Raw genomic sequence first — 16,031 nt, forward strand, 5'->3', positions numbered from 1 at the left:
TAAAGTAAGGATCCAGAACATATATAAAGTCTGTAGGTGTCCAGGATAGACAGCATAAAAGTATACGGAACCCTTACATTTTCTCCAACAGTATTTTTTAAAAAAAGGAATCCATGCATACATGACACTTGAGTTAAACAAAAAAAAATGTAGTTCCAATTTCACCTTCTACAAAAAAACGCCAGAGGCTAAAGGGGGGAGGAAAGATCTAAAAAGGAGCGCAAAACCACTTGACAGTTCTATAAGGCTAACCACCATGTAATCCTGTTAGAAGTTCTGCCCAGGAGCAAAACAAGCTGTCTGCTATTAGAGAAGTAGGGCCAAAGTTTTTTTTTTTTTTTCGGCTCTACTGCTGTAGGTCACATGAGTAGACATCGATCGGCACTCCTGTGGCCCGCGTTCAGGAGACAGCAGGCTAATGCCAGCTGACATCATCGAGTCAGGTTATGGCTTTAAAGTCAGGATCCACCCAGATTCCTGCCGCTGACAGCCTAAGCCAGCCATTCACCTCCTCAGCCCGACACTTCGGGGAGCACTGGAGGAGCAGAGAGCCAGTGATTGACATTTACCACTTGTCCTGCTCACTGAAGACTGAGAACTGAGCAATTAGCAGCTTGCGAGTGCTCAGTCGTCAATCTTCGAGGCGGCAGGCAGTGCCGGGACAAGGTCACCCAGAGCCCAGGATGAACATACTAAATTGCCCCCCCCCCCCCCCAAGATGTACGAGCTTTGTGTGTCAGTGAAAATCCCCCCCCCCCTAAAAAATAAATAAATGGAGCACTAATCTCCAAGTACGAATTCAAAATCCTCCCAATACAAACCTGCCCCACCTGCTCAAGTCCCCCCTCAGCAAATCTTTGCCCCTCCCCTACAAAAAAAAAAAAATAATTCCCCCTCCTAGCATACATCCTCCACCCTCTCAAATTTCCCCTTAAAGCACAAATTCTTCCCCCCCCCCCCCCACTCCAAACGCCCCCCTTCCAGCACAAAGTCCCCTCCCTCAATCCCCCACACATTTCTCCTTCTAGCACAAATACCCCCCAATCATCTCTACTAGCACAAATCCTGCCCCCCCCCCCCTCCCCAGGGCAGGCACCCCCTGCTCACCACCCCATCCCAGCCCTGGGACAGATGCAGCATCTAGGCGAGTATGCTTGTTTATTTATGTTTTTAAATCCTGAACTTTTTATTTTTGCTGGACAGAAAACCTTTTCCTATGCACCCCCTCCGATCCTGGTTTTGCTGCACCTCCAAGCACTCTTATGCCCTGTACACACGATTGGACCTTTGTCCGACCGGAATTCCATCGGAGTAAAATAGAACATGTTCTCTATGTAAACTCCGATGGATTGCATCGGAATTTCCGATGGGGCATACACACGGTCGGAATTTCCGATGGAAAAAGTCCGTCTGACTTTTTCCCCATCAGAAATTCTGATCGTGTGTACGGGGCTTTACTTTCCTGACATTAAGACAAAAAAAAAGTCCAGCATTTTGACAAATGAAATAAAAACAAAATAACAAATTAAAAGCTTCAATGGCAAAAAGGGGAAAACAAAGCCATTTAAATTGTCACAGAGTAACGTCCTGTAGAATAAGCCAAGTTCAATAATAATTCACACCTCGATCAGGATTGTGGTATCGTAGGATGATTGGTATTTCTCCCTCTCCTGCATAGTTCTCTTCTCAATCTTCTCTCGGTCCGTCTTCTGTTTGCGGTCTGCTCCTTTAGGCTGGACAAATTAGCAAGACAAGAATGAGACTTCCCATTAGAAATATTATTCTTATACAGGATTTTATATCGCGCCGTTTGCACAATGCTTTACAACGTTGGGGCAAACCGGACAATACAGGAGGAATCCGCACTTCTCTAAGGTTACATATTTTAATAATGACTTGTATCGTCTGTTTTGGATAGAGTAGGGAAAGGGTTAACCCAAGTCTTATTTTGCCGTGTCCCCAGTTTGTTCCTGTTCTTTTACTTCCTGCTCTGGAGACACTAAAGGAAGTCTCGAGTAAAAGGGGAATTCCCCAAAGACAGATGTCACCAGCTTACAGGGCTGGTGGTGACAACTGTAAACATCTGAATTCCTATTACTTTGTCTTGGCAACACCAGGACAAAATTAACCGCTTGAGAACCGCCGCATGACGACATACGTTGGCACGGCTGGGCACAAGGGCGTAAATGTACGTCCCCTTTAAGATCCCAGCTCGCGACCCGGTCCTCTGCTTTGTGACCGTCTCCACGGGAACAGCGGAACCGATCGCCGCTGGTGTCCCGCGATCGGGTCACAGAGAGGAAGAACGGGGAGAGGCAAGTGTAAACAAACCTCTCCCCGTGCTTCCTAGTGAGCCTGTCACTGATCGTCTGTTTCCTGTCATAGGGAACGACGATCAGTGACGTCACATGCCCCCCCACGCTCCCTTAGAGCCCTTTCACACTGGTGCGTTTTTGCAGTAAAAATAGCACTATTAAAATGCTCATTAAACGCTCCCCATGCATCTCAATGGACCCTTTCACACTGAGGCGTTGCGCTGGAGGAGCGTTGAAAAAAGTCCAGCAAGGAGCATCTTTGGAGCAGCTTTTGAGCGCTAAAAAAACACTCCAAAAAATATGAAAAAAATATGTAGAAGAATACGTATCGGACTAAACTGAGGAAAAAAAATATATATATATGTTTATATCTTTTTTGGGGGATATTATAGCAAAAACTTAAAAATATTGCACTCTTTTCAAAATTGTCGCTCTATTTTTGTTTAAAGCGCAGAAAAAAAAAACGCTGAGGTGATCAAATGCCACCAAAAGAAAGCTCTATTTGTGGGGTAAAAAAGGACGCAAATTTTGTTTGGGAGCCACGTCGCACGACCGCGCAATTGTCAGTTAAAGCGACGCAGTGCCGAATCGCAAAAAGTGGCCTGGTCTTTAAACTGCATAATGGTCCGGGGCTTAAGTGGTTAAAGGGCTCAGGAAACTGTACAATTCTTTGAAGATGCAATTTCCTTAGGACAGGGTTGAGATGGATAAAAAAAAAAAAACTAAACATGGTGGGATCAAAAAAAGAGCGTCTAAGGAAAGACAATTACCTTAAAAACTTTGATTTGGCAGCTGGCCGAGTGCAAATGTTCTGTGTATTCTGCATTCTCGCTCTGCTTAAATGTATCAATCTGAATTCGGAAAGGAACGCCTTTCTCTCCGCCATGTTTCCTCGGGGTGAATTCTGTGCTAATACAATGTACCTATAGATGAAAAAAAAATATAAATAAAAAAAAATATGTTTAAATATTATACAAGTAAACTACTTCAGCTCCGGAAGATTTTACCCCCTTCAAGACCAGACCGCTTTTTTTGCTATTCAGCACTGCGCTACTTTAACCACTTGGGGACCAAGCCAATTCTGACATTAACCGTTTACAAGTTAAAAAAATAAGTATTTTTTGCTATTAAATTACTTAGAACCTCCAAAACGTATATATATATTAGCAGAGACCCTAGAGAATAAAATGAAGATCGTTGCAATATTTTGTCACACTATTTGGACAGCAGTCTTCCAAATGCATTTTGTTGGGGGGGAAAATACACTTTTTAAATAAAAAAAAATAATAGGAAAACATTAAAGTTAACCCAATGTTTTTGTATAATGTGAACCCAACAAGTCATGCTTTAAAATTGTGCAATCTCGTGGAATGGCGACAAAACTACTTTTTTTTACAGGTTACCCGTTTAGAGTTACAGATAAGGTATAGTGCTAGAATTATTGCTCTCGCTATAACGATCGCATTGATACCTCTCACATGTGTGGTTTAAACACCGTTTACATATGTGGGTGCGACTTGCATGTGCGTTCACTTCTGAGCGCAAGCTCGGAGCGCTTTAATTTTCTTAACATTTTTATTTTTACACTGTCCCTATAAAAAAAAATTGATCACTTATTACTACAAGGAATGTAAACATCCCTTGTAATATAAATACGCATTGACAGGGCATTTTAATGCCATATCTGGGGTTAAAAATACCTCAAATGTCTCATTTACACTTAAAAGCAAAAAAATAAATAAAAAATAACGAATTTTACTGTAAAAAAAAAAAAAAAAACATTTAAAAATGGGCATTTTAATCCTGGCGGGTGGAAGGGACGTTTCATGTCACTCCGGTCCTCCAAGGGCATAGAGTCGAGTGGGGGCCCATCTTGCCCTCACTAGACTTCCTGCCCATTGCTACAGGGGATCAGAATGTTTCCCCCCTTTTACCGACGGCTCTGGTAATTTAGGTAAACGACCGTAAAGTGGCAGGAGGTGATCACGTGGTGATGGGGCTCTTTAATTGGGCAAATTAGGTGGTCGTTTAAGGCCTCGCGGCCACCTAACTTACCCCAATGCATTACCCCAGGTTTGAAGGACAGTGCTCAGGCTGCGTCTCTGACAACCAGTGAATATCGGTGACACCACCCCTTGTGACGTCAATGACCCAGCATGCCCTTAGTCAATGACGTCACAAGGGGGCGGGTTCACCAGGTGACATCACCCTTAGTTATTAAAGAGCAGGATCTGGGGGCCGCCTTGTTAAAGGGGGCTTCCAGGATCCGATAAGCCCCCTGCCCACAGACCCCCCCACAACCACTGGCCAGGGTTGTGGGGAAGAGGCTCCTGTCCGGTCCTAACTTACCCAATGCATTACCCCAGGTTTGGGGGACAGTGCTCAGGCTGCGTCCCTAACAACCAGTGAAAATCGGTGACACCACCCCTTGTGACGTCAATGACCCAGCATGCCCTTAGTCAATGACGTCATAAGGGGGCGGGTTCACCAGGTGACATCACCCTTCGCTATTAAAGAGCAGGATCTGGGGGCCGCCTTGTTAAAGGGGGCGGGCTTCCAGATTCCGATAATCCCCCTGCCCACAGACCACCCCCCCCGCACAACCACCGGCCAGGGTTGTGGGGAAGAGGCTCCTGTCCTTGAATTATTTTTCCCATCATGGGCGTGAGAGGGGGCCCCATGTCAAGTTTTGCCTAAAGCCTCACAAAGCCTACATCATCCAATCTGTCGGTGCCGCAGTAATTGTATCGTAGCCGGGGCGGCAAGCAGTGAAATAAGCCTTTGTAAAAAAATAATCTATGTTAAGATTTTGGAAAGAAAGGTTTCCGGCCATCAGATTACAAGGCGATGGCGGCTGGAAATTTGCATGTTCTTCTACGCTCATTCCTTCTTAGTGAGCTCAGCTCTCTCTCTCAGACGTGATATTTTTCCCCATGGAAGGCAGTGTATGAAGTACCTGAATGAAAGCAGACGCTCGTTTGGACGGATCCCACAGGAACTCTACAGTGTTTAGTTGTGTTGGGCTAGATCGGGGGTCCAAAATTCCAACTGACAAGGGGATATCTGTAAAAGATCAAACCAAGTTTTCACGCCAACATGGATTCGTTGAAAACAGAACAGAAAAAAAAACTGGCATGCGACTTATGAGTTAAGACAGCAGCTTCCATCTGAGGCATGCCACACAGGCAATTTCTGGATTCGACAAAAACACCTAAAAACTGAACTCCAGACCAACACCTAAAATACACGGCTAAAATGCATATAGGAGAGCTTGTCCAGTCCTGCAGTTTACACAGCTCTACCATACAGTACAGTTACCCCCCCCCATCTGGCAGGAGGGGATTAGCAGATTGTCTGGTGCAATGACAGATCTTTACCTGAGGGCTTTCACACTGAAGCGGTGCGCTGGCAGGACGTTAAAAAAAAGTCCTGCAAGCAGCGGTGTGGCTGGAGCGGTGTGTACAGGGCCGCCATCAGGGGGGTACAGGCAGTACACCTGTAAGGGGCCCGGAGGTCCCCAGATGGCAACCCCCCCCCCTTTTTTTTTTTTTAGAGGCCTGGAGGTCCCTAGGGCCCCAGATAGGTGTCCAGGTGTTTTTTATATATATATATATATATATATATATATATATATATATATATATATATATATATATATATATATATATATATATATATATATATATATATATATATATATATATATATATAAATTATTATTAAATATATATTTTTTATTTCTTTTTATTAAAGGGCCCAGAGGTTCCCATTGGATTGTTCTACATACCAGCACCCCATTGTAGTTTTTAGAGTCACAGCATTGGCGCGGCACTCTATTAAGCATATCCAAGGTTGCAGGCGTTTAAGGCAGGGGGAAGGCAACCTGGTGCCCTCCAGCTGTTGCAGAATTACAAGTTCAATCATGCCTCCGGGAGTAATTGTAAATGCCAGCCTTGCAATGCCTCATGGGAAATGTAGTTCCACAACAGCTGGAAGGGCCCCCCAGGTTGCCTACCTCTGGTTTAAGGGCTTGTACACACAAGAGTAGTTGGTGGTAAAACCCCAACAGTTGAGACGCACTTTTGCCGTCTCCCAACCTCTAACCCGTTGAGCTGCAGCTGCGAAGCTTTGCGGCTCTTGCTTACAGCAAGCATAGCACTTGCCAAACTCGTCCTATTTAGGTGAATGGGGCCACCCAGCAAGCGTCCCACAACCACGTGCAGTGCACACGATCGCGGTACGCTAGTGCAGAGTTCACGGAATTAAAGCAGGAGGTGAGGCGGTGATACAACTCCTAGCTGCCTGTCAAATGCTCTGCAGAGCAATCCAAAATCAGATCGCTTTTCAGAGGGCACAGCTGGTGTGAACGAGCCCTTAGAAAACTACAAAGAAAGGCAAAATGCTACAGTGAACTTAGAATATCCTGTAAACCAAAAAAAATAAAAAAATCTCCACAAGTACCAGTGTCAGACACTAACCTAGATCAAGAATGCGATCCCCAGGTCGGCTCCACCGCCAACCTTCTAGCTGCTGATGTTCCGTATACTGCAAGCGCCGATCATGGAAAACCACCCTTATAATGCTCTGCGGGACAGGAGGAGGACAGAAGATCAGTGAACTTTTTTCCAGGGCCATGTTCTCTCCCAGAACAAGCTGAACAGGTCACCCACCCCCATTGTCTGCCCAAGGTGTCACCCACCCCCATTGTCTGCCCAAGGTGTCACCCACCCCCATTGTCTGCCCAAGGTGTCACCCACCCCCATTGCCTGCCCAAGGTGTCACCCACCCCCATTGCCTGCCCAAGGTGTCACCCACCCCCATTGCCTGCCCAAGGTGTCACCCACCCCCATTGCCTGCCCAAGGTGTCACCCACCCCCATTGCCTGCCCAAGGTGTCACCCACCCTCATTGCCTGCCCAAGGTGTCACCCACCCCCATTGCCTGCCCAAGGTGTCACCCACCCCCATTGCCTGCCCAAGGTGTCACCCACCCCCATTGCCTGCCCAAGGTGTCACCCACCCCCATTGCCTGCCCAAGATGTCACCCAACCCCATTGCCTGCCCAAGATGTCACCCACCCCATTGCCTGCCCAAGATGTCCCCCACCTCCATTGCCTGCCCAAGATGTCACCCACCCCATTGCCTGCCCAAGATGTCACCCACCCCATTGTCTGCCCAAGATGTCACCCACCCCAATGTCCGCTGCCGATGTCCGGTATACTGCGCTGTATACATCGGTGATCTTCGGTATACAGCGCTGATTGTGGAAAACCAATGTATAGGTGCTCCAACCTTCCCACATAAAAGCTCTGCCCGGTGCTCAGACCTTGAGGCGGCTGACACCTCCACCGTACCAGAATAAGGAAAGGGATCGTCAGCACTCAGAATGACATCCAAAATAGCATTCCTTTATTAAATACATGTACAGAGCTGTAAAACAACCTACATGTTTCAGACGTTAGTCCTTAGTCATGGCATGGTATTTAATAAAAGGAATACTATTTTGGATGGCATCCCGAGTGCCGACCATCTCTTTGCTAATCCTAATCGTGGTAACCCCCCCCCCCCCTTATAAATGCTCTGCAGGACAGAAGAGCAGTGGACTTTTCTTTCCAGGGCTCTGTTCTCTCTCAGAACAAGATGAGTAGATCAGCATGCCCAATAAAAGTACCTTGAGATATTTGGTATTGAGGTCTTGGTAATCTCCCAATTTTCTGTTGTCAAGGAAACGGATTTCGTAAGATTGGCCTGTAATAAAGGAGGGAGAAAAAAAAAATAATAATAACAACCCTGGCTCAGCCGTCTTTAGAATGCAGTTACTGATGCAAATCTCTATTTTCTAGGTCACATTCCCTGAAAGTCACAGCTGCCTAAAGTACATTAAAAAAAAACAGTAACGTTATAAGACTGCTAATTGGCAGGAGAGAACAAACATCTAAAAAAAATAAAAAAAAACACACACAACTTGCATTAGAGAGTCAAGCGCATGCAGAACACTCACCAAGCAGGCAAGACCTATGTCACCCAATCACAGTGCAGCAACCACGCAGGCAAGACCTATGTCACCCAATCACAGTGCAGCAACCACGCAGGCAAGACCTATGTCACCCAATCACAGTGCAGCAACCACGCAGGCAAGACCGTGTCACGCGCTCACTCAACGCAAGGTCATCCACCCCAATTGTCCACTCACGCACTTACAGCCATGCAGACTTCATTGTCTCCTTATAGAAAACTCATATCACCCTCCAGGGTCACACAACCCCTTCACTTCCACCCCTTCAATCGCCACCAGAAGACCACACGTGACCAAAAGATGCCACTCAGCCAGCAGAAGCAAACATGTCATCGAAGCTCAACTGGGAGGAAAAAAAAAAAATGTGAGATCGGCTAAAATAACCTTTTTTTTTTTTAATTACATCAACTTGACATGAAAGAAAAAGTTTATAAAAATAAAAAAAAGCAACTTACCCAAGATGTTCAACTGGTGATGTTTTACCACTTCCATATGTAGGGTTGGGGGATCTATGAGGGTTTCCCTAGCCTATTGCCCTTTGTGCAGGTCATACGCACTTGGGGGTAGCAAGCAACCCATTAAAAAAAAAGCTTTAAATGACAGCTGGAAGTCCTTTCAGTCACAATGGGGGGGGGGGGGAGGGAGCCTCACCAATTTTTTTTAAAGGATAGCTCCTGCAAATTGGCTGCATACAAAAAAAAAAATCATATGGAATACTTAATGTTTAACATTCAATAGACTTGTCAGGGAATGCATGAACTGTGGTGGATCCACCCTACCCTGCTAATTGGCTGCAAGTCATAAAGAGCGTGAAAATACTTTTCAGGGGCTTCAGTTTATCAGACATGTGTCAACCCTCTGCTCCCTTTTAGGACCACTATAGAGCATGAAAACACTGAACTTAACCTAAGAGGTCGCCCACCCCCAATGCCCGCCCCACTAAGAGGAGGTTGTGCGCTCCCAATGCCCACCCCACTAAGAGGAGGTTGTGCGCTCCCAATGCCCACCCCACTAAGAGGAGGTTGTGCGCTCCCAATGCCCACCCCACTAAGAGGAGGTTGTGCGCTCCCAATGCCCACCCCACTAAGAGGAGGTTGTGCGCTCCCAATGCCCACCCCACTAAGAGGAGGTTGTGCGCTCCCAATGCCCACCCCACTAAGAGGAGGTTGTGCGCTCCCAATGCCCACCCCACTAAGAGGCGGTTGTGCGCTCCCAATGCCCACCCCACTAAGAGGCGGTTGTGCGCACCCAAAGCCCACCCCACTAAGAGGAGGTCGCGCGCTCCCAATGCCCACCCCCTAATAGGTCACCTACCCCAATGCCCACCCCTCATCCACCCCAATTCCCACCGCCTAAGAGGTCACCCACCCCAATGCCCTTCCCCCCAAGTGGTCGCCCACCCCAATGCCCACCCCCATCCACCCAATGTCCGCCCCTAAGAGGTCACCGACCGCAAAGCCCGCCCCCTAAGAGGTCCCCCACCCCAATGTCCTCCACCTAAGAGGTCCCCCACCCCAATGTCCTCCACCTAAGAGGTCCCCCACCCCAATGTCCTCCACCTAAGAGGTCCCCCACCCCAATGTCCTCCACCTAAGAGGTCCCCCACCCCAATGTCCTCCCCCTAAGAGGTCCCCCACCCCAATGTCCTCCACCTAAGAGGTCCCCCACCCCAATGTCCTCCACCTAAGAGGTCCCCCACCCCAATGTCCTCCACCTAAGAGGTCCCCCACCCCAATGTCCTCCACCTAAGAGGTCCCCCACCCCAATGTCCGCCACTAATATCTCATCCTCACCTATGCCAACCCAATTCCCTTTTAACTTCTGCATATAAGCTTATACAGAGAAGCCACTGCTGGCCCTATTTCAACTCTCAGTAGTCATGTGCCAAACTCAATATAAAAAGGGACTACATGGAATTACAGTAGCAGAATTCAAAAATAATATTTGAAGGGATATATAACTGAAAGGCAGGTTTTACACATCTGCCAGACTTCAGTTTAAAACAAAAAGCTGCTGGCATGCATAGAGCAAAGATCTACTAACCGCAGTATGGGAAGCTCTGCATTAAAGCAACAAAAGCGGCATTACTCTAAATTGTGCAAATATACTTCTGATGAGAACACTGGCAGATTATTAGCAAAGTTCTGGGAATTTACATGCTCTGCGCGTCTATTTTATATGCAGAGACAAACAGGGCCTCGGGAGCCGAGTGTTCCTAGTAGCAGGCTATTCCACCCACTAACAAAGTGGTTGCCCGTCAACTGTGCCTAGCAATTAACCTGGCACTGTGTAATTACTTTGCTATCAGATCGAGCCAACTGCTGTAATGGATTTGTGGGAAGAATCGAGTGAAAGGAGCACTGCACCTGCTACATAAGGTCTTCCCCTGAAGCAAGTCTACTTTTTTTTACTGCCGTACAAGTCTTCTACTGCGACCAGAACACTCTGTACTGGATGACGACAGAGCTGAGGAGGGGGGCCAAAGTCACCATTCAGTATACATGTACACTTAAAAAGGTACGGCTGCCAGCAGTCGGATCACTGTGCAATCGGCAGCCCTCGTGTCTGCTGTAATCCTAAAAGTTGAACATATAATTACATTTAAAAAAAGGACAAACTTCTCAGCCTCAGGGGCTGTGTAGCAGACATAGGGAACATCCACATAAAATGGTTATGTGTGAGCAATACCAAATACTTATGACCTGCTGAAGTTCTCATGGTCAAGAGAGAGTTTCCAACAAGGGGAGAAACCTGTGCTAATACGGTTCCCTTTCCTAATGAAAAAAAGGACGATAGGAGTGTTCATCCACCCAGGCGCTGAATCAGAAAAGGAGGCAACAGGTTTGGGTATTCTTGGGAGATACGGATGGGCAGAGGTGTCTCAACGCCTATTGCTCTCAGACAACCACCCACGTTTAAGGAGAACCTATTTTAGCATCAGCATGAGATTGTAACACGGGCGTTTGGTTTTTGGAATCCTCTGCCAAAGGGAGGTGGTGACCACTAATATCAGGGAACATTAAATGAATACCTTGGATACTGAACACAGCGGCCTAGAACTAGAAGTTCAGTACACCGGTTGACCCAGCCTGCTCTGCTCTATTGGGCGGTTTGGTGTAAACGGGAAGGCTGCCACGTTTACACCCAAGTTCCCTCCGATCCGACAGAAGGGAACAGATCCCCTTCCATTTGTGTTTGGCAGATTGGAATGGAGGTAGGTAGATGTAAACAGACATGCCAGTTTATATCCGCTGCTCCATAGAGAATGAAGGGGGCCGATCAGATCCACTTAAAGCGAAGTTCCACCCAAAAATGGAACTTCCACTTTTCGGAATCTACTTGGACAACCCCAGTCACATTTGGCACCTTTCAGGGGGAAGGGGGGGGGAGCAGATACCTGTCTAATATTTTGCGCCCACTTCCGGGCATAGATAGCCGAGCCACCCTACATACGCCACTTCTGGCGCCTCCTCCACAGTGGAAGACTTTACTTGTAGTTTTCATTCATAGGTCCTATGAATGAATGATAAGGGTATGTGGGGGGGGGGGGGTCAGAGCCCTGCAGCTACAGGGGGAAATAACTACCAACCACTGTCACAGGGAGGAGGGGGAGGGTTTGCATCATGTTACAAGCCAAGAGTAGCATGGCACAAAAGGTGAATTTAGCTTTTAAAATGTTCTTGGAATAAAAGAAAGCTGTACTTTGCTAAATATTAATAAATAGGTTTATAAAGAGAAGAATCCCAGGATAACCATTGGGAATAAAAGTTGGTGATAGATGCAACAGACGATCACACGCGCACCAGACTGGTAACACAAACACGCGCACCAGACTGGTAACACAAACACGCGCACCAGACTGGTAACACAAACACGCGCACCAGACTGGTAACACAAACACGCGCACCAGACTGGTAACACAAACACGCACACCAGACTGGTAACAAACACGCACACCAGACTGGTAACAAACACGCACACCAGACTGGTAACAAACACGCACACCAGACTGGTAACAAACACGCACACCAGACTGGTAACACAAACACGCGCACCAGAGCACACACCTTGTATAATGGACAACTAGTATCTGAAGCACTCTGTACGCCAGGGGTGGACCAAATTCAATCTCAAAATGCACACAAGTGTAAGGGCCAGGCATCGTACCCAATGATATATATAGGCGTTTCAGATATTTTGTAGTCTAGTTATGGGGACAAAACCATTTACACCACATCCAGATGACATCCAAACCTACAGTCCAACATCCACCAGTCAATCTTCACCACTGTTGATGGCTCCAGTGCAAACGTTTGCTGGAACTGAAGCGCTATTCATGATTTCATGTTCAGCCTTACTTGTCCCAATAATTACTGTGGCTGAGAAATGAATCATTAAGTGCTTCATTTTTGTTAAACATTAAATGAGAGGGGCCCCTCATACCCAACATCCCAGCATCAGTTTAAATGCAAATATTCTTTGCTGACCCCTTATTAGCAAATAAGGAGTTGGCATATTAACAAAAGATCCATGTACGAACTTCATAGTAAAGTTGTCCTTTAAAATGTCCCCACCCCTGAGCAGCGGCCACCTACCAACATTTTTAAAGGGACTGTAAAAAAGTTTGTTTATTTTCCAAATCGGTTCCTTTAAGCTTGTGCATTGCTGGTTAAATTACCTTTTCCTTCGATTTCCATTCGGAATTTCTCACTTCCTGTTCCTCCTCGGAAAGCTTTCCCCCCATCACCCGAGACATTTTGGCTGGGGGTTAGTCAGCGTGCTCGCCCCCTCCCTTGGGACTACATCCCTGTGGGGAGACGCTGTGAACGTTCACAGCCGACTAACACCCCCCCAGCCAGAACGGCTCGGATGATGGTGGTAAGCTTACAGAGGAGGAACAGGAAGTGAGAAATTCGGACAAAGAAAAAAAACATTCAGAAGGGAAATCAAAGGAAAAGGGTAAGTGAACCAACAATGCACTAACGTAAAGGAACCCATTAGAAAAAAAAAAAAACCTGTACAACCCCTTTAACTTCAATTCACTCTGCTCCCACTTTAACGGGGTTGGCTTTGCTCAAGCGCCACAACCTCCACTTGAAACGTCCAGATCCTTCTGTGTTGGTGTTTGGATGCCTGGTCCCATTCAGTCCTATAGCTGGAGCTTTACTCTTCTGGATGGCCAAGTACCACCTTGAGTATGGACCAGCCATAGAGTGAATGGGCCCAGCAGCTCTGTATGGGCTTCACCCACGTCTCAGAACAGTAAAGATCTCAGGAGCAGGGCTGAAGGTATGTTTTGAGAGGCAACTGCCACTTAGGTATGGGGAAGAGGGGTTATTACTAAAAAGGTTGTCCTTTAAAAGTAGAACTCCATCCTTAAACTAGTCCTAAAAATCACCCCCAACAACTATGCTTACTGACCAGTGTAAAAAATAAATAAACCAGTATATACTCAGTTTTCCCGCCTCCATGGTCCCGTTGTCAGCCAGCAGCGGCTGCAGGGGAGAGGAGGGAGTGCTGACAATGGCAGGAAATGTCTAGGAGCGATGTCACCCATAGGCTCCCATGTCTCAGCACTCCCTCCTCTCCCCTGCTGCCAATGCTGGCTGACATGGGAGCCAGATCACCTGACTGAATCAGAGAGGCTTGATAGGTAAGGATATATATATTTTTTTTAACACGTCAATAAAGGTGTCAGGAGGGGATGGGATCACTTTTAAAATCAGTTGGGTTTAGCCTGTGACCAAAGCCCAAATGCCGCACACCAAACATAAGCCCAAGTAAGACAAGTGAAATGAAAGTGGGTTCAGCTCTGCTCCACGCCCCGGCGTGTTTCACCCCCATCCACATGGCTTAGTGATGTGAAATGCGTAGGGATGTGGCCTGCTGAAGCTGTTCACTTGCGTGGTGTTTGGACTTTTCTTTGGGTACAAAGTGCAATCGGGCCAGGCCCCTTGACAGTCACAAGTGATTGGGGACCTGGAGTGACACCCAAAGCTTTTTATTAAAGCGGAGGTTCACCCTAAAACAATTATATACCATTACATCCAGCATACTTCCGACATCTACAGTATGCGTTTTTTTTTTTTTTTTACCGTTTTATTGTTATTTCCCCCCCCCGGCCTCCGCGGGAGTGGGCGTTCCTATTCAGTAGTTAAATTGACATCTGGTGAAAAACTTCCCCTGGCCCATAAGGCGCGTCACCAGTTTTCCATAAGTAGCCGACCTGCGAGTCGGCTCTATACAGCGCCTGCCGTGTAGAGCCGACTCCGCAGGCGCCGTATAGGTTCGGCTACTTACGGAAAACTGGTGACGCGCCTTATGCGCCAGGGGAAGTTTTTCACCAGACGTCAATCATCTAAGCTCTGAATAGGAACGCCCACTCCCGCGGGAGCCAGAACCCGGGGGGGAAATAATAAAATGGTATGTACGGCAAAAAAAACCCAGCATACTGTACATGTCGGAAGTATGCTGGATGTAATGGTATATAGATGTTTTTTAGGGTGAACCTCCGCTTTAAGGTCATAGTTAGGTTTAGGCTGGAATTCCACTTTAAGAATTTATAATTCTGGTCGTCTAAAACCTTTTGATACAGAATTAGAGCAAAAAGTACAACCAAGTTTCACATTCCGCATTCAGCAATCATTCACCAACAACTACACAATCACACAATGACAACTCTCCATCCACACAAAACACATTAAAAGAAAAATAATAAAAGGTTACTGAGTATTGTTTTACTCCTCGGGTCAAATTGCTCTACTTGGACAAAAATAGTACCCCTCCTCCTGATCATTCCACAATGCAAAAGGTAGAGGGAGAAAAGTGAAAATAGATACCTGTGAGAAGGGAGTAATTTTAGCATCACCTCCATATGGTGTACATCAGGATTTTCTCTACCCACCCACCTACAAATGGTAGTAGGATGCAGGTTTCTGAGAATCACTCAAGCAGGCCAATTCTTTGCCCAGAACAAGCTTTTTCTCCACAGGGAAACAGGTGAAAGAAAACAGGTCAGAACTGGGAAAACAAAACACTCCCTCAGATTTGCAGACACAACTACACAAAAATCATACTGACGAGAGAGCGGACGATGGAGACGTGTCCTGTGGAGAGACGGCCGGGTCAGACCAAACATTACACTGGATCCCCAGAAATGACCGACTTGTATAATAATAATAAAAAAAGTTTCTTCAGAGTCCTTGAAGTTTCTGAACTCGACAGAAGAGCCCTCGCAATGCAAAGAGCTACCTTGAATTTTATTTTTATTTTTTAAATTTGCCAACCACAATCTGATAAAATGTAAAGAACATCTTTAGAACACACTGATCTCTAGTTCAGAAGGACACCGACCTCCATGCATCTATTTCAGAGAATTGCATCTTCAAAGTTCCTGATGATTTGCAAAGGTGTCAGTAAAATCTGCTTTGGAACCTCTAGGGCACAGGTTTCAAACACAAGGCCCGCGGGCCGAATCCGGCCCTCCAGGCCATTTTATGTGGCCCTCGCACCTCTCCTGCAGCTGCTCCAGCCCTCCTCTGGTCCTACTTCAGACCCTCACTTTCTGCTTTCAAGCAATGCATCCAGCTTCTTTCCTGCAGCAGCATATGGAAAGGGGGGTGCCCTGTGATGTAAGGGAGAGTGGGGGACTCAACTTCTGATGGTGGGGTGGGTCGTGACGTCTAATGTAAGGGGAGGGGAT

General features: G+C 46.7%; 1 protein-coding gene across 1 annotated transcript in view; it reads right to left on the bottom strand.

The window, feature by feature from the left end:
- Positions 1-16,031, bottom strand: part of TFCP2L1 (transcription factor CP2 like 1) — an 85,468-nt gene that overhangs the window by 26,811 nt on the left and 42,626 nt on the right. The window contains exons 3-7 of the mRNA XM_040358253.1: positions 7,985-8,061; positions 6,794-6,899; positions 5,272-5,378; positions 3,086-3,238; positions 1,623-1,733 (exon numbers count right to left, since the gene is read on the bottom strand). Of these exons, the coding sequence (XP_040214187.1) occupies positions 1,623-1,733; positions 3,086-3,238; positions 5,272-5,378; positions 6,794-6,899; positions 7,985-8,061 (554 nt within the window). The remainder of the gene's footprint in view (positions 1-1,622; positions 1,734-3,085; positions 3,239-5,271; positions 5,379-6,793; positions 6,900-7,984; positions 8,062-16,031) is intronic.

This window comes from Rana temporaria, chromosome 6 (genome assembly GCF_905171775.1).
Source record: "Rana temporaria chromosome 6, aRanTem1.1, whole genome shotgun sequence".
Taxonomy (NCBI): Eukaryota; Metazoa; Chordata; class Amphibia; order Anura; family Ranidae; genus Rana; species Rana temporaria.